This window comes from Talpa europaea (assembly GCF_964194135.1).
Source record: "Talpa europaea genome assembly, chromosome: 4".
NCBI classification, from domain to species: domain Eukaryota; kingdom Metazoa; phylum Chordata; class Mammalia; order Eulipotyphla; family Talpidae; genus Talpa; species Talpa europaea.
This window is the reverse complement of record NC_140070.1, coordinates 112,489,369-112,509,324: the sequence shown is the minus strand read 5'-3', so window position 1 is coordinate 112,509,324 and position 19,956 is coordinate 112,489,369. Positions and strand designations below refer to the sequence as shown.

General features: G+C 39.6%; 1 protein-coding gene across 2 annotated transcripts in view; it reads left to right on the top strand.

Moving 5' to 3' along the window:
- The window catches only part of LPP (LIM domain containing preferred translocation partner in lipoma), a gene marked incomplete at both ends in the record, with an annotated part of 409,233 nt that overhangs the window by 381,585 nt on the left and 7,692 nt on the right, over nucleotides 1-19,956 (top strand). For both annotated transcript variants that reach the window (XM_084231570.1, XM_084231569.1), the window contains one exon: nucleotides 17,252-17,430. In XM_084231570.1, coding sequence (XP_084087696.1) covers nucleotides 17,252-17,430 — 179 coding nt within the window. The remainder of the gene's footprint in view (nucleotides 1-17,251; nucleotides 17,431-19,956) is intronic.

The window sequence follows — 19,956 nt, the reverse complement described above, 5'->3', positions numbered from 1 at the left end:
AGTTAGTGCCAACTGTCATATCAAACATCTTCCAGCAATAGCAAAACTGTAGTTTTTGAAGTTTGTCTGACCTGAACTTAAATGATTTGAGGGAAAAGATAGAAGGAACTATGATATGTAAAATAAGATCATTAATATTATAAAAATTCTCAGTATCTGAAACAATGATGCAAATCCAACGAGGTAAAATCCAAGAGGGACAGAAGTCAAATCCATTCTTAACTTATACATTTGAGGGTCATTTAATTTGACAACTGTTCACGTGAAAGTAAAGGCTGGTAGGGGAGACCTATAAAATATTTGACCACAAAATAAAACATACAGGGCCACAGAAAAGTATGTGAGCTTTTGGCTGACTTCCTATAAAGAGAGTTGTGCAGGACAAGGAAAGAGCAACAACCCCTGGAGAGTGATGTGCTTAGTTCTGGGCCATACATATTAAGCAGAACCTTGCAAGTTATAATTTTTACAGAGGAGGGTTAAAAGAGTAGGGTGACAAAAATGATGTCCCATAAAAATTGTTGAAGGGTTCCAGGTGTTTATTCCAATAAAGAGAAGACTAAGGAGAGATGATATTGTCACTACTTGATGCAACTCTTACTTACGAAAGGGAGCAGACTGATCCTTAGAAGGCAGAAGTAGGGTTAATGAAGCAGAAGGTATTTAAATCTAAATAATAAAGAATGCTGTAACAATTAGACATGCCAGTAGAATGGATGCCTTCCAAGAGAGTTTTCTGTGACATGATAAGCAGTCCCAGGTGCTGGACGAGCCCTGACTGACTGAGATCTTACAGAAAGATTTGTAGATCAGATTGACTGATCCAGATGGTTCTTAAGATCATTCTCACTCTGATGCTGATTCATGATTCTGTGGATACTTCTAGCTCCTTTATTTCCTTGTTCAACTAAATAAATTTGCCTTTATTAATCATTGCCCACAATGAAAGAGAACCATTGTCTTTTCACATAGAGAGATGTTAAAAATAATACTGGTTACATTTGAAGAAAAAGACGTGCACACATAGATTCCCATATCACTTTATTAATATGCTGTTAATAACTTGAATAATTTGAAAGTCCCATTGTCCCCTGAATGAAGAAGTAAGGTCTAGTTTACATGCATATGGTTTAGACATTGTTGTTGCTCAAAAAGTCTTGGCTGAAAAATCTAACTTCCCTGATGAAGGTACAGTGTGTTAATTTAAGGTGGCTATGTCCAAAAGCTACTATTCATTCAGTCATTCAAGCATTTATTCAACATTTTTTCCATATTTTATTCACTTCAGTGCTAGAAACATTAAAAAAATGAAACCTTGTTTTTGAAGAGCTCCTAATCAAATATGGTAGGTGTGCATATGTTTCCATTATTGTGGCTTCATGCCTAACCTCTCCAATACCTAGTGGTCGAAATGAGCAATCATCATTTTTTCTCTCTCAGTCTGGTAATCAGAAATTTGATGTCTCAACTGAGAAATTCTGGCTTAGGCTCTCTCATGAGGTTTCTCGATCAGAGGTCACACAAAGACTCCTTCACCTATATGCCTTGCCCCTGGTCTGAGAATACTTGCATGGTTGGTCTGGAAAAACTGGGATTCCTGAAGTATTTCACTCAGTTCCCATATATTTTTCTCCAGTGTAGTGGTTTCAAGATTGCCTGACTTGGGCCTCCCTGGTGGCACAGGTGGTTGAGCGCTGCACTGTGAAGCTGTCCCCAGCCTCTGCAGCAGCAGTTCGATCCTGGCCAGCCGGCAAGAATCCCACATAGTGCAGCAGACCTCTCCTGTCTCACCCGCTGCTCCCTTCAGCAGTGTATTTCACTCAGTCTTCCTGTTCCCCGCTAGGTCTCTGGTAAATCTTCTCACCCTCCTGCACATCTGGCCTATACCCCAGTTCTTGTATAAGTAAATAAAATCTTAAAAAAAAAAAAAAAAAAGCCTAACTTCCAACATGGCAACACAGGGCTTCAAAAATACATGTCTCAAAAAAAAAAAAAATCACATTTATGAGGAGTATTAAGAATCATACAGTATTGTTTATATTGCCTGCCATTGGCCAGACAATTAGAAATGTCCTTCTAAGCCCCTTCCTTTCCTGGATAGAATTGCTAGGATCAGATTTTTTTTTCTTTGCATAGAAGAACTGGTGTGTAGGCCAGAGATGCTGGGCAAGGATGGGAGGGTGCATGTGAGAGGATTTACCAGAGACAGAATGGTGAGCAGAACAAGGAGATTTACACTGCTAAGGGGAGCAGTGCGTGAGACAGGAGACGCTGCTGTGCCATATGTGGGTTAGCTCCCTGGCTGGGGATCAAACTCAGGCTTTAGCTGTGATAGCACTGAGACTTAACCCCTAGGCCACCAGGGAGGCCCCTGTTTGTATCATATTTAAAGGAGAGCATGCAGATTTCCTGATGAGTGAATAGTATAGTGTGGCAATATGGTGCAGATACTATAGTATAGTGTGTATAACAGTATAGTGTGGACAGTAGAGTGAAGACAGACCACATCGTCTTGGTCCATTCTTCTATCGATGGGTGTTTAGGTTGCTTCCATGTTTCAGTTGTTGTAAATATGCTGAATATACATTGTAGAACATGTCATTTTTTTAGTTGATACTATCTACTGCAAAATGAATGTTCAAGGGAATTACATGTAGTAAAGCAATTTAAAATGAGAGGGACAGATATTGGAGATTTACACAGCAGACAATTTGACAAAGTAAAATACTTATAAAAATTAGTGTGCATTAACAAAAGAAGTGAGGTTTAGAGGTTAAGAGGGTATAGAAGGGAGAAAGAGAGAGAAAGATGGTGGTAGGAATAAAAGACATTTTGAAACAACCAGAGAATTTGAGTGTGGGATGGTTTGTTTTGGTTTTTTTAGGATAAATAAATCATATGATATCTGGGATTTTCTTTAAAATATTCCAGGAAAAAATTATGAGGCCTCCTTGAAAAACTATGTTTGTGTAACCTTTCAATGACTTGTAACAATTAAAATGATCTTTAACAGCCCTAACATCCCTTTCTTTTCTTCTTTTAATAAATGCAATGTAGACATTTCTTATGATAAAGCTAATGGAACTTGAAGCCAATAAAATGATTTATACCAAGTGTTCCAAAATGTAACAAAGTCTAATTTGCATTATAAAGGAAGAGCATGTGGCATGGGATATGTGTTGGTGATGTCATCTTTGGACCATGCACTTTGCCATAGCATTTCCCAACACCTGCACAGGGGGTGCCTGCTCTGCTGTGGGTATGATCTGAGGTGTGAAAGAGCAGAAGGTAGGCAAAACATTAGTACAGGGGGGCCTCCCCTGGTGGCGCAGGTGGTTGAGTGCCGCGCTTTGAAGCTGTCCGTAGCCTCTGCAGCACCGGTTCAATCCCGGCCAGCTGGTGAGGGTCCCACATGGCGCAACAGACCTCTCCTGTCTCGCCCACTGCTCCCCTCAGCAGTGTATTTCATCACTCTGCCTGTTCTGTTCCCCCCTCTGTCTCTGGTGAATCCTCTCACCCTCCCATGCATCTGGCCTGTACCCTGGTTCTTGTATAAATAAATAAATAAATCTTAAAAAAAAAAAAAGATTAGCACAGGGGGTTACATTCACATGCTGTGTCCAAACAACTGAACCACTTGACTTACAAAGAAGAAAGTTCAAGGCAGAGGCCACAGTGGGCCTAAAGGCAATTCAGGAAACATGAAATGTTAAGAAATTTAGGTTGATGGGAATCAAGTTTGCAATGGGGAAGTGATGGATAGGTGCTGGGAGGGAGGAGGTTAGACAATATCCTGAAGGACCTTGAGTATCAAGTTAAAAAGTTTGGCACTGAGGAGCAGAATGGGCTTTAACGCACAAGCATATAAATGTTCCTCTTGAGTAATCTCTTCCATCTACAGTCTGTCCTGCCTTTGATAGTAAACATATCATCTTTGTTAAAGTTTGCTTCCCAGCTTAAACTGCACACAGACTCAAACCTTCAAATCACTTTAATTTTTTTTTACCCACCACAAACAACTACAGGATGGCATGCATTTGAACAAACCAAAAGTGATTTCGCTCTTCTAATTTTCAGAAATTTTGGCTAGATGCAGAGTGAGAAATTCATACCTTTTTCGAGTAGTGTGGGTTCTTTTTTTCCCAATCCCTTTCATCCATCTGGTTCTCTGGAGGTCTTGGAATCCAGGAAAGTGTTAGTTCACTGCTGAAATCCAAAAAAGACTGCTAAACTGTGAAAGAAAATTTGCATTCCAGAGACACTGAAAGAGTTAGTCCATCACCCTTTTGCAGCAGCAAAGAGAAAACATCTGCATTTTCTGTCCCCTTTGTCTTTCAGCAGTTAACAGAATGGAAAACCATGTAGTCATCTGTGCCTTTCCTACCTACTTAATGTAAACCACTTTTGGCACACAGGGGGTGAAGAGAGCAACTAAAACATGGATTTATTTTATTTCTACTATCAGTAAGTATCAGTCCAGATACAGTCTAAGGGGAGCAAACTACTTCCTGACTTCCCTGTGGGCTTTTCAAAAGGTTATACACCCATGAATGGATCACAAACCTGGTGTTGGGCTTTCACTCCCACAGTGTACACAGAAGGAAGCTACCAGCCTCAGCCATGATCTTGGCACATGGTCGTGGCCTTTCTAAGTTATGGTGCTGTCTTTTGTCTTCCACTGGCAGGAGTGTAATTAGAAGGGCTTGTTTTCAACAGAAGCCAAATCATTGCCAAATCTGTTCAACCAATCTCTAGAGAATGGGCCCCCTGGCTGTGCTCTCTGTCACTCCCAAGAGTTAGAGGCTTAAAGTTTTCCCTTTCTTTTGAAAGAGGATCAGGTTTGGTTCAAACAAGCTTTTCTGTCATCCCCTGAGTACAAGAAGAGACCTTCCATGACCCTAGTTGTTTGGCTCAGACCACTAGTGACTTGCTATAATTTAGGAAGTAATTGCAATTCATAAAGCCAGGTAAAAAATAAACATCTTGCCAGAACTGAGTTTCAGGCAACTCTGAAGGGAATCAACACGTGAACAGAATGGTATTGGGAACATTTCTAGTCTCTGCTTGCAGATTTTGATTCTAATGGATGATTCACAATGGATTTAATTCTGAGCTAAAATGTGCAGGCAGGCACTCATTACTATGTATACTCATAGCTGAAAATATCATTGCTTAAACCCTGATTTTAGATTTTTCCCTGACTGGGTCAGTTACCCATGGTAGACGCATAGAATAATAGAAAGGAGCATTGTCCTATGTACTGTGTTGTGTAATTAACGTTAGATCATTTATATTCTTAGAGAAATTTGTAACACTGATTTTTTTGGAGACATATACTCTTGCTGAAATAGAATCAATGGACCTAAACGTTGGAATAGAACTCAGGTGTTAGTTACTTTAATGTCATTTACTTTTTTTCATTCAGCAAATAGCTTACTAAGTGCCTGTTCTGTGTTAACCACTGTTTTAGAGGCTGTGAATGTAGTAGTGTCTCAAATAGACTGGGAGGCAGATAAACAGTAACATGTCAGCAACTATGTTTACAAGGTGAGGTCAGATAGTGGTAAGGACTACAATGAAAGTAAAAGGGAAATAAGATAGAGTCTGACTTGGAGCGGGGACTGATTAAATGGAGCGGTGATGGAAAGCCATCTGCAGATGGTGATAAAGTTTTCCGTATGTCCATGGGAGTAGGTGTTATTGGGTAACTATTTGGAGTATCCTTTCCACTCATTCACCTACTTAGTAAAATCTTTATTGAGCTCTTTCCATGTGCCAGACATTGTTCACTGAACTGGGGCTGAAGCAGTGAAATGACAAAGAGCCCCACCCATTTGAAGCTTTGTTCAATCCTCAAATCAATCTCAGAGCTTCCAGGGACCAAGAGGCCTATTAACTTAAGTCTCGTATTTTATAAATGAAGGAAATTAGAACTGGAGGAGAAACAAATGCTTTTCACTGCTAGTGGCTGGTCTAGAGCACAGCTCTTGCTTAGGGTTCATTTATTTTAGTCAGTGTACCATACAGAGTCTCCATACGTATCTTTTCAACAACTCTGCTTCCAAATAGTGCTGGGACTAGTGTCATGACAGAAAAATAAGTCATACGCCCCATTGGGACCTCCTATCTACACTAAATTGAAAATAACAGGATTGAAGGTTGTCAAGATTTGCCTCATCAACACGAGCATCAAGGACCTTGTGGGACCTTGATTACAGTTAAGCCATGTAAATGGACTCTATTAAGTATTTCTGCAACAAGCTATGAATTCCATGAGCCTTCTTTGTATGGACTCCAAATACATGTATGATATGTAACTACTTCATCACGTATTAGGTATTGTGGCCATGTAAACTAAAGAAAGACATTAACAATATCTCTGTGGATAATACAATATAAAAAAAAAAGAATATCACATTTCCCCAAAATCAATACATATAGGCTTGCAATGTCTCTGTGTGCATCTCATTTTATTTTGTCTCCAGTAATAAAAGCAATGGAAAGGGGATTGAAATGATTAGTTCAAATACTGAAGAACCAAAAATTAGAGTCATTCCTCATATGGAACAGTAATTTTGCCCAGAAAAAAGACAATATCTTCATATCTCTTAACAAATCTTCATATCTCTTTACATTTTTGAAGAGCATTTCTTACATTTCTTACCTCACGCAATTCTCACCATTCTGGAAAGTAGAACAGAGTGATTAATATTTCATTCTACAGATGAGAAAACCGGTACTCAGATTATGGAATTTTATTCAGGATACTGTGAAATTCCAGCTACTCTGGAAAGTGACTGCCTCCATGGAACTGGTCTGTCTATTAATAATCTCTACTTACAATTTGCTGGTAGCAGGAATGATAAAAGTTGGACCTAAAATATTATGACATGAGGATAGCATTAGCTCCTCTGGGTTATTGGCTAGATGGCCTCCATATTTATCAGTGTGAGACAACCTTGTTTTGACAGTGGTAAAATGCCAAGGAACTCAGCCTAATTATTTTTTTTTTTGGTGATATAAGTAATTATGTCAAAAAAGTGTTTAACCAGAATATTAGTCTTATTTTCATTTTCAACAAGGACCAGAGCACTGAAGGGAAGTTTTGTTATTCTAAAAGGAAAGTAGTGGACTTTGGGAAAGTCATTTGACCACTGCATAGAAACCAGGTTATCTGGTTCCTGAACTCAACTCTTAAAATAGATCATTTACAACATTGAGCAAATTAACTTCCCTGAATGTAGGATATTTGTCCTACTATATAAAATGAGAGAGTTGGACAAGATGATTTTAATAATTTTTCAAGCATAAGCAAACTGTTTTCATGGCACAGCAATTTGCTAAAGATTAATAACTGCATTCAGTACCACTGCCATTTTATGGAACTATAGAAAGTGATAGGAAAAAACTTATTAATTGGAGAAGTAATGTAGAAGAAAGAACCTTTGTCATGGGACTTGGAAGACAGTTTCAAATTCTGACCACATTTATAGTCAGGTGATATATATTGGGGGGAAAAATTCTACCATTCTACCTACTAGGGGAGATTAAATAAAGTCCTACTTGTGCATAGTCTTCCAAAGCAGGCAGTTTTGGCTTTGGAGTCTGAAAGAATATGTGTTACTTTGATGAAGAACCAAGAAAAGTATGGGTTTGAGATATAATAATGTTTATATAAAAGCAAGAATAACTTGGGCCTCCCCTGTGGTGCAGTGGTTGAGCGCTGGGTTGCGAAGCTGCCCGCGGCCTCTGCGGCGCCAGTTCGATCCCCGGCTGCTCCCTGGCCACCGGTGGAGGGTCCCACATGGCACACAGACCTCTCCTTCTGCCCGCTGCTCCCCTCAGCAGTGTACTTCGGTCCTTCTGCCTGCTCTGCTCCCCGCTCTGGCTCTGGTGAATTCTCTCACCCTCCCGTGCTTCTGACTATACCCAGTGCTTGTATAAATAAATAAATAAATAAATCTTTAAAAAAAAAAAAAAAAGCAAGAATAACTTTTCTACAAAATTCCCAGTAAAACAGAGAGAAAATCTCTTCAGAATCAGAAGTTCATTTCATGTTATGACATTATCCAGTAGTCCCAGGCTATCAAGCATAGGATTCCTTACATCATCAATTAAAAAAAAAAATGTACATTGTAGAATAATCAATAGCCAAGTGAAAAAAATTTAAATTAGAAATATAGTGGTTAGATATAGTAATCAATTAAATGCTCAAGGAATGATAAGTTCATTAAAGATGCCTTAACCCCTTAGAATTTGTAAGGAGAATTACATAGAACTGACATTTATTAAAGGGCTGGGCACTGAGTACTTGTTTTCATACGTGTGATCTCACTGAGGCCTCACAGCACTGCAGCAGAGACATTTTCAATCTTGCCTCGTAGGTAAGGAAACCAAATAGCCAGAGAAGTCAAAAAAGTTGCTGAGACTTTGAAACACTGGTCTGCTACATCTATTGTGAGAGGCTTTTTTTATTTTTATTTTATTTTATTTATTTATTTTACTGTACATGGCAGACTTTGTATATGGTTCCTGAGTTAACAAGTCCCAACAGATTCTACCTTGAAGGTGTAAAGGCAATCTGTGATCTGACTTGACTTGGACTGAAAAGAATTCTCTTTCCCCTGCTTACAATAGTCTCAGAGGAGTTGTGTGATCTTTTATTTTTTTTTTTTTAACTCATTCCCTCCTTTCTCCTCTCCCCCTCCCTCAAGTTGAGTTACTTACTTCCCAGGAGGGAAGAGAGGGCTGGAGGAAGGAGACAGAAAGAGCCAGCAAGAGTAAGGAAGTGGGAAGACAGGAGAACTAGGATCTTTTCATTTTGCCTCTGGCATGAAGGTCTGAGGTGCTGAGCAAGTCCAGCCTTCCCACCCACAACATCTGTCTCAAGAGTGAGGAGACAGTCAAGAGAAGTATTTTTAAAGAACTAGTACCACAGGGGCTGCAAGTTTTCCGTTAAACTCACTGTAGGCCTTAAGGTATAGAGAAACTATCCTTTAATTGAGGAGTTTTTTTTTTCTTTTTTAAAATTTGCTGAAGCTCAGATCATCTTCCCAACCCCAATGCTTCAGATCTTCAGAATAAGCAGCACAACATTATTTCCTTTGTGAAGAATGTGATTTGCAACTTATGGCTAAATTGAATAAAATGACCTAGTTGTCCTGATCTTTTGTTCTTTCAGTGGACTTTTTTCTTGTGGCCTTAGGACACATTTCTTAAATTTAAATCCACTTGTTTAGTCCAAACAAACAGAAATCCTTGGACTTTTTTTTTTTCTAAATTCTGTGTTAATAGTTATACCGGTGTTTCGTTTGTGTTAGACTGACACACGGATGTTCCTGTCTGGGAGTACCATGTTTCTCTTCACCTCTGAGGCCTAGTATGCTGGTTTTGTTACAGTAGTCGGCCTGTGAAATGAATTTTTTCAGCATTAGTGTATCTGACACTTAGAGAATAAAGACTCTTGTTCTAACATAACATTAATTCCAAATAGAGTTAGAAGGCATTCTTTCAATAACTCATATCCCACCTAGAATAGGTTCCCAGGATCAACTCCCACCACCACATTGGCAGCTCCCTTACCATTTAGATAATTACTCTTTTCTCTGTGTCTCCATCACACATTACTCATGCCTCTATTATAGCCATTTGTTGTGCCCTTTGCTTCTAATCAGTTATTTAAAGAAGTGTGTGCTTTTCCCACTATGATGGGAAACTCTAAGCCACTGATGGTATCTTCGAATTTTCTCTCTTCCTCTGTATCTATCAGAAAGCTGAATACTTGGTCCCAGTCAGTAGGCTTTCTGCAATGCTAAATTAAGTGGGAAGTCAGCTTCTCTAAAGGGGATACATAAGGAAGCTGAGGTAATATAGTCATTGAATGCAAAAATTTGTGCTTAAAAAGATTCACATAAATGAACAAAATATAAGAAAATTGAAGTTCTTGAACTAAATTGTCAATTGCAGGTTTCATAGTTGTCACTTTTATGAGTTATGACATCAAAAGAAAATATATTGAAGGGTTTGATGTCACCTAATAAATTAATTAAAAATTTTCTTACCTTGAATAATTCAAATCCTTGTCAATAGAGTAGGAATTTTGCTTCTGATTAGAAAATCACAGTCATCGGGATGGGTTGTCACTAGGCTTGTCAGTATTGTTTTCAGTCTGTTCTGAAATACATACTAGATATAGATACAGACACAGACATAGACTAAGGTATAGATATAGGTGAAAGACATTTCAGATGGAAAATGCAAGAAACCTTTTAATAAGAAATGCCTGCTTCCTTGGGAAGCAGAGCTGTTGAGAGGTTTTGTTCTGTAGGTAGCACTTTGTAGAACTTGCTGGGTTAAACGATGCCTTCATCAGCCAAGGAAACCCAAAAGTCCTGCCATTGTTTGGGAAGACTTCTTTATTACTAGAATCAGAAACACATTTGTATTCTGAAATCAAGTTAGGTAACATAATTATTCGAGTTTAAATAATGACACTGACATTTCAATGGAGGTTTATGAGTCATAGCCCTGTTCTCTTTTTACTATACCCCATTGCAATTCTGTTGGGAACACCTACACTTGAGCTGTGCTTCCCAACTTTTTTTACATCTTGATTCATGTGGAAAATGATGGCATTTATTCAGTAAACTGGAGTAAGTAGATGAGGCTTCTCTTGGGGAAAGGCAACCAACCACCCAGATCAACCTGTGACCCCTTTTGGTGTCCCCCAAGGTGGCACCCCTGGAACCCACTTGAGGCACACTGTCCTCTTCTGCATGCTGAAAGACTCTGAATCAGAGAATTGTTTTGCATGGTTAAACAAAATAATTTCATTTTATGTAAAGTACTTTTCTGGAGTTTATTAGTTCATCATTTAGGCAGCATTTGTGGAGTATCAGTTTTATGCAAGAATACTGTTGTAGATTGTGAGAATCCAACAACTCGTTTTCTCTCTTATCCTATGGAAGTCAATGAATCTGACATTAAACTTGACATGTTTCCTTCCTCTCTATATTTATATGCAAGTGACTTGTGAGTGATCATCCCAAATGCCTTATAATCCCAGTATGGAGTATGTGTACTGAAATATGGTATGGATATGTTGTGATGGAGCAGGGGAATTCTGCACTGGGTGAGCACATGAGACCCTGCCATTCTAATTCCAACCCTGCCATTAGCTGTTTTCCTCTCTCTCTGGCTTTGGATTCTTAAAACTGGTAGTTGGACTAAAATCATGGTTTTGAAATGTCCAATGTGGATCTCCCAAGGCTCTGTCCTTATACATGTTCCCCCCACAAAATGATCTGATAATTTTTTCCCTGAACAAAAGATTATGGGAGAAGGAAATGGTGAGGGAAGTTGAAGTTTTCTGGAGTGGAGTAATATCTAAAGACTTTTAAAAGTCTGATATTTTCTAACTCTCCCTTTTTCTTCTATTTATTCTTATCTCACAAAAGTAAAATTATCTATTACATGAGATATCACCCTTATTTTTCCAGGAGTCTTTCCTGTTTCAATATTGCTTTCATACCTAAAAAAAAAAAATAAAGATAGCATATAAGATCACATTTTAAATTTATGAAATTAAAATTTTAACATTTCTAAATGGCAACACTTTATAGTCTTCTGACTCTTCAAATAGTTGTCTCTTGATTTAAATACTCAACATCGAACACATATATACCTAGGTGATATATAAAAATCATAGGAGTATTACTTTTATTGTGATGATTATTTTATCATCTCATAGCTAAAGATTATGTTACCTGTATGCTTCATTTATATTCAGATGATTCTTCCATTTCTTCTGCCTGTGAGTTAGAGGTTATTTATACAATATCCAAGGATAGAACAGATACAACCAGATTGTATCTCTAATTTAAAAACAGTTTCACTGGGGAGTTTTGTATACAAGATTTGTTTGTGATTTTATTTTTATTTTCACTGAACATTTTGTTTTTAATAATAATTGTATTGTCATTATTTCAGAAAAGTTTATGTTGTATCTTTTAGCAGCTGATTGATTCTTGTCCCCCGCCCCACTACTCTGATATCTTCTTCCTTTTTATCATAACTTCATTGCAGTAAATACCTAAACTATTTTCTTAAAATCCTCAAGAAATAACTAGAATTTAAAAAAAAAAGAAGTGTCTCTTCATTTAGCTTAAGCAATAAGGTATTTTACAGCTGGTTCCAAGTACCTACTGTATCATGGACTCTGTAGCCCCTGGGCAGGGATGGTTGCTCTTGGGGATGCTCTGTTGAGCTGCCCAGTTCCCCTTCAGCACTGAGGCTCTCCTTCCCACAGATGCTGGGTTATTGGTGGCTGACAGCTCATAGCTGAATCTCTCTTTGGTAATTACCCTCAATGAAAAGGAACCTCTTCACACAGATCTTGAAGATCCCTTCCTAGGAACAGCCTGTATCCATTGACTAGTAGCTATAGGCATGTAAAGTCCCTGTCCTCTAGCTTCAAGGAAGGACAATTCTGCAGAGTCATTAGTATTGGGAAGGTCTCAACCTATTGATAATAACACAATCAGCTAGAAATGACTGGGGCACTCACTCGGGCCCCAGTGAATTCCTCCATACTTTTCCCCTTTTACACCATTACAAGTAGATTAGCCATGGTCCTCATTGTGGCTATAATGTGCCCTTCAGCAATAACCAACAGGAAACTTTTTTTTAAAGATTAATGTATTTGTGCATACAAGAGCTGGGGTGCAAGCCAGAGATGCAGGGGATGAGAGGATTCACCAGAGGCAGAGTGGGGAACAGAACAGACTGAAATACACTACTGGGGGGAGCAGCGGGCATGACAGGAGGGGTCTGCTGTGCCATATGGGTAGCTCTTTTGGCCAGGGATTGAACGTGTGCTGCAGTGGCTGTAGATGGCTTCATAGTGCTGTCTCTAACCCCATGAGCCACCAGGGAGGCCCACTATCAGGAAAATTTGAGAAAAATAGAAATCTATTACTTGTAAGACCTGGAAATTAATACAGCACACCTGGAGCACTGTCAGTTCACAGAGGGAGAGAGAGCACATGCATGGACTGAGGTCACTCTTCCATTGGGATTAAGGGAGGAAATTTAGGGTTCAAGGGCATAGTCTATTGAATTTTAACTATAAGAGATGATTTATAGCAGACAAAGTAAGAAAAAAGAAGGAAAAAGGAAAGAGATAAGTCAAGTCCCTACTGATCAATGATCTAAATTAATCAGGATCTGGAAAACAAGGAAGCTTCAAGAGGAGAGGCAGCCGGCCTTTTTTATCTTGGTATGTGCCTGACAATGCATGCATCTTTGAGGTGGAGCCTAGCTAGCAAAGTTTAAGTCAGGAGCTTGAATTACAAAATGAAAAGTCAACTTTGGAAGTTTACAATTCACCATTTCAACTCCAGAGAAGGCTTTGTGGTAACTGTGTCATACTTCAGCTCATCCCTCCATCCAGAACATTCTGCCCTCCCCCACATGTGTGGATCTCAGGGACACTCTAATAAACTCCCTGCCTGCACACCAGTTTCAGAACGGGCTTCCTATGACTCCGGCTCCCTGGAGGAAAGGAAAGATGGTCACGGCATACTCATGAAGGTTGACATAAACCATGAAATCAAGTTTGTTGTATTCAGTGACATCAAAGAGGCATGATACAATCCTATGGGAGTGGAAAAGGTGCCTTCCTTTGTTTAGAATACAACAGAGGGAGAATTAGGAAAGGTCTCACAGAAGAGGTAACATTTGAACATAACTTTGAAGAAATCTCCAAAGAAGGATGTGAGGTTGTCTAAAATTGTGAAAGAACATAGCTTATTAAAGATGTGGCAGAGAGTTCAGTGTGGTGATTGGAAGGTAGAGCAAATGGGATGAACAAGCAGCAGAGATGAATCCAGAGCCAGATCACAAAGCATTCTACTGATCTTGAAGGTTCTTACACTGGAATGGGTTCTTCCCACCTCCTTCCTCATCTGTCAAACATGGCACCTCTACTTCACATTCAGATGTGGTTTGAGTAGATATACTTAGAGATGTCTTTATTCCATGTATTTCATAGAGGACATTTCTTTTTGCTTTCTGACATATTTTTATTTATCAACCACTTAATTTACAAATGCTTTTTAAAAAGGCTTTATGATTCTGAGAAAGATAGCATCTTCTTGTGTAACTTTAAAACAACCTTCTATAAGAAAACACAAAAATCTTACTCTGTGGTTCTTAAAATTCTGCCATTAGAAATTTCTGCAATTGCAATTGGTAACACATAGTGAAGGTTATATAGTATAAGTTTCCAACACCCCAATCTTCTTCCTTTGCAACGATTGCTTCTATTATCTCTAGTAATGGAAACAATGACCTTTTCCTGTTGTTGTTAATACTGGTATATCATAGAGTAATGAAATTGCTGAGTTGGAATTAATCATAGTTTGACAGATGAGTAAACTAAGGTGTAGATAGAAGAAATTATTCACCCAAGGTCATACAGTAGATGTTAACAAAGCCAGAAGCTAATTCATATTCTTCATCTAACAACACTCTCGCGCTGTGACTGCATAATGAATTCATCATGTATCTCTCTAAATTACTGCGAGTGGATCCACCTGGGGTACCAGGTCCACCTCTGCCCCTGATGAACCCTGTCACTCGGATTCAAAAGTGTCAGTGCTCTAGGTCTGTTTTATCACCTGTGAAATCGGAGGCATGGACTAGACGAACTCCCAGGACCTTCTCCTTGACACTGTGAGAGTCTCTATCCTTTACCTCAGAAAAGATAATTCTCTGAGTGCCAGCTAGAGATTGAAAGGGGAAGAGCGTATGGGAAAGCAAACTGGTTGGAAAGTTAATATGTCCTCTACCATCGGCAAGCCGAAGCTTCCAGTCAGCTGCATTCCTGGGATCTTTATTTTCTGATTTGGGAGCACTTCACATGTCTCACTTTCAGCATATTTTATTCATTTTTCCTTGATAACAGAAACATTCAAATTACTGCCCCTCAAACAGGGCTTCTCCCATGGACCATATTGTCTGTCTTAGAGACTGACAATCGTACATATTGATGCTCATTTTGAGTAAATGAGCTAAATCAGACAGCCAAGCCTCAATGCAAACAAAATTATTGTCTGGTCACATTATTCTGGTTTCTTCAACTCTGTTACAGGGCTGGCTTTAAAAACAAAAACAAAAACAAAAATCCACAGAGGAGTAAGACACAGCCCTGGAAAGATAGGATCCAACCACCTTAGCTCTGAATGCCAGGCAAGAAAGCAAGCAGGACACTCAGTGTCCAGACCATCATCATCTCCAGACTCTCATCTTTTGTGTTGCTGCTATTTTAATTTCACCACTTCAAAAGAGAAAAGAGAATAGGTTAATGGTTTCTGTGAGTTTAAACTCAGGGGCATACTGAGTGATTTCAGAACCTCCGGCAACCACAGCTTTGAGGAAAGGCTGGTGATGGATTTACCAGCTCACTTGGGATGGATTCCACAGCCAGGAGAGTCTAGCCAGCACTATGTTGCCAGAGTGGGATGTAAACAATATTCCTTCATTCATGCTTTTTGCATACTTTCATCCTGGGCTTATTTTCATTCCAGGTGGGATACTGGGTGTCATCTGGAACAGATGAATTACATTAAGATATAGACCATGCCTATAAAGACATTGTAGTCTAGCAGAGGAAATAGACCTATACATATATAATGTTAATACAGTGAAAACTGTGAGTGTTGTAAGCAACAAAAATAAAGTACTTGAGAAGGGGAGAGAAAGAAGCAATGTATTCCAACTGAAGCATCAAGGGAGGTTTTTCTGGGGAGTTGCCTTCTGACCTATACTCAAAAGGTTAACAGGGCAAACTGATTCATACTAAGCATTAGCCAATGCACAGAAGTATGGAAACTTCCCATTAAGATTGAGTCAGTTAGCAGTCTGGCACATCAGGGGAATCTGAGACTGGAAAGGGAGGTTAGATATCAGCTAAGAAACTAGCTCTTTTTACATTGTGGAGCCATGTAAGTTGTTGAGAGCAGGAAAGATACTTGGCACATCTGTGTTTTGGAAAGGAAATCAGACATCATTTTGTGGATGGAAAATACTACAAAAGAGGTACAAATAAGGAAGCCACTCAGCCACCTTTGCTGTAGTTGAGACATCAACATACCAGTTGCCTATTCACAGGCATTTCTTCCCACGTGACCATTTAAAAGTTTTAATGGTAAAAGGACAATACCCCTTATTTTCTGCATCTCTACCAGTTCTACATCTTTCTAATGAAACCCCCATCCCAGGTTGATTCGAGATGATAAACTCAGTGGATCCAGACATTTCAGTTGGAACATAACATATTGCATGTGAAACATGTTTAATAAGAAAACATGGGATGCTAGGGAAGGATAGAAAGTTAATTTTATCAATCTTTGTGTGTCCTGACTCAATAAAGGGTAACCCTTTGAAGGGGGTGTGCATTTTTAAAACTTAGCATACTTTTAAAGCCAAATAAATTGGCAGTATTCATTTGCCTCTTAAACTGTGCCTCTTCTATGTACATTTCCATCAAGCGTTCCATCCCTGTGCTTGGAAGTGGTGTTAGAATCAAGGCTTTCAGTGACTCATTGACTTACTGAACTCTGACTGGGTTCTGTGGGGATCATGTTCTGTGAGTCTCAGTCATCAGACAGACTGTTCTCTAAAACGGTAGTGATGTTGATGACCCCAGTGGTTCTTAGACAGTGAATCAAGTTTTAGCAGTAATAGTGACTTGTTTTTTAAGTGGGGACCGTGTTCGAGGGTGAACAAACTATGGCTAGCAACCAAATCCAGCCTACCACCTGGTCTTTGTAAATATAGTTTTATTAGAACACAACCATGCCCATTTACTTATGAACTTTACATTTCCCTCCCTGCTACAATACAAAATTGAACTGTTGCAACAAAGCCGAAATATTTATTCTGTAGGTATTTACAGAAATGCTTGCCATTCACCCCTGCTGTGGTGGAAAGGAACACGGATAGATGTCAGAAGACATAAGAAAAATTGTAAATTTGCCTCCTAGTGCCTGGCTAATCATAGAAAAGTCACTTACTCCACCTGATTCTCTCTATAGTTCTTTCTATAATACAGAGCGTTGGCCATCCTCTGAGTCCTTTGATAAGCTTGTGGGTCAATGTGTCCTTTAAAGGTACTTGTCATGCTTTCAGTCACAGAAGTGGAGGTTCCTCCAGTCTCAGCCTAACACTGGCATTTCTCTTTCCTTCCCAGAATACCCTGGAGCAGTGCAGCGTGTGCACCAAGCCCATCATGGAGCGGATTCTCCGAGCTACCGGGAAGGCCTATCATCCTCACTGCTTTACCTGTGTGATGTGCCACCGTAGCCTGGATGGGATCCCATTCACCGTGGATGCCGGAGGCCTCATCCACTGCATTGAGGACTTCCACAAGTAAGCAGTTTGCTCTCCCTCCTCCAGCACACCAGTCCTCTCACTGTCTGTTCCTATGGCCTGACATCTGGGATTCTCTCTCAGAGCTGTGGAATCTCAGGATGTGGTAGGACATGAGAAAGAGTATATCTCCTCATGTAATACAGGACTCCACTTCAGATGATCCAGGTGGTCCTCCAGCTTGGTCTCTGCTCCAAGGCTTTCCCAGAGCTCATCCATCTCATCTTTGTATGGTTCTAACTGTAAGAAGCTAACTCAGCCCAGAATGTATGTGTTGGAAAGAGGCAAGATCTCCAGGTGGCGCTCCTTGGCCTAAACATGAATAAGATGCCTGACACTGAACAATTTCCTCAGTTTCTCTCAACTTTTCAATTTGGCCATTAGACCCATCCCCGTCTTAAAGCTCCGACCGTGACAGCTCAGGATTGTCTCAAAAGCTGATGTCTATGTCTGTGCTAAACACAAGCATAGAACAATTCAGCCCTTCTTACCAATGCGAACCTCACATTTGGAGGCAGCTTTGTACCATTCTCAGCACACCCTCCCCTATCCTCCCCCATCCAAGTCTTCTTTTCTTCAGGAAATTGTCTAATGAAATTAATTCAGGAAAATTCTCCAGTCTTTTGAGGGAGATTATAAGTAGAACCTCAAGGTCAAAACCACTCACTCATGGACCTGAAAATATATGCCTCTGGTCTTCAGTGTTCTCATTTGTAGGTCCCTCTTTCCTCATTGTAGCTGGGGTTTTCAGGAAAATGTACAGTTTTGTTGTTGTTATTTTTATCTGACCAGTTCCTCAGTAGGATGATTACATTCGAACATTTCTTAAGGAACTGGATAAAATCTGTAGATAGACTTGTAAGTGGCAGACAGGAAGGTTTCCTGGCTTGGGGGGAGGGGCCAGTGACTTTGTGGATGGTCTAAAGCTCGCAGTGGGATGAAGGCCTATGGCTCACCAGTCTGGGTATCCATTCCATGGCCTCCAGATGTTCAGTCTTGTGGGTTAATTTTCATCACTCTGTTGATTGTCAACAACCAGGGGATACTTGCCACAAACAATTGGTGGACCTGAGACTCATTTTAATAATTAATTTCCTGACCACTTTCCAAGTAGCAAAGAAAGTGAAAACCTCACAAAAGACGTGAGGCTGAACGAATTTAAAAAAACCCAGAGGCAGAAATATTCAACCTGAATTAGACAAGGAAGGGCTCCTTTTGAAAGGGCAGTCACAGCATAAATTGTACTTCACGTTATTGATATTTTTAGCTTGTAATTACACATGAAAAAAATCTGCATCTATTTAAGGGAAGTGAAAAGATACCAATGGGGAGTGTGTTTCTGTCACTGTTTCTCTCTTTTCTTAGACTTACCCTAATGCAAGAAAGACTGATAGATATAATCAGAGCACACATGTTTCTGTTGCTGGAAAAGACTGATATATTACACCCCTCAATTAAAACAGGAAATCAATTCTGACAAATGCAAGTTTATATCTATGCCATTTATCTTTCATTTCCAGGAGTGGGGAGCATAATTAGAGACTCGCAACTGGTGACATAAGTGTGTGGGTCTGAGCGCTCCAGAAAAGCAGACTTGAGCAACTAAAAGGGAAAAATAATCTTAAACCCCCAACACCCCTCACCACTAATTCAATGGCATTAAAATATAAATTATTTCTTAAAAATAATGCTGTCTGCATGATTGGCAGGTATGTAGGAAAAGAAACTTCTGGATCTTTTCCCCATTAGCCAAAGAAAAATATGAGAATATTTTACCCATCTTGGTTACTGGGCTTTATAAACCTGAGAACACAAAGCAGCTAAAAGTCCAACTCAGAGAGGACATTGCAAGGCTAAGGAGAGGATAGACACAGAAGAGGGAGATTCAGTCTCCTGCTGCTAATGGTTTTGGGGAGCCTTGTTCTTGGTCATTTTGAATATGTGTTCCTTTGTGAACTTTTAGGAAATGTATTTCAATTCAATTCAGCCATGTCAACAAAGAGCCTTCTGTATGGCACTTACTGGGCTAAGTGCTAAAGAAGAGCGATGCAAGGAGGAAAAAATGCATAAACACGTAGAGAGAAGCCACTGTCAGCAAGGAGCTTGTCAGGAGAAGGGGCAGGAATAAGTGCAGAATGTCAGTGATACACACAGAAAGGTTTAAAAGCCATGATAGTGGCCCAGGCAGAAGTCTGACCTGTGAGGGTTAGAAGAGATAGGTTGACTCTAGAATCTGGGTAGGCTCCTGGAAGCAAAGTGTGAAGAGCTCTTTAGTGGAAGACAAAGAGATCCCTGGTAGATGGAATTATTCAGACAAGAAGTGAGGACAAGGAGTTAGGAAATGCTTTTCTGCATTGCTTGGCTGTAACTAGCGCAGCCTGGGAGTGGAAGTTGTGGTGAGATACAGGAGACTTATGAGAAAGGATTTATCTCACCAGCTTAGTATCCTGTCTTGTAAACCAGTGCTTCCCAAACTTCCATGTGCATACAAGTCACCTTGGGATCTTATTAAATTACAGATTCTAA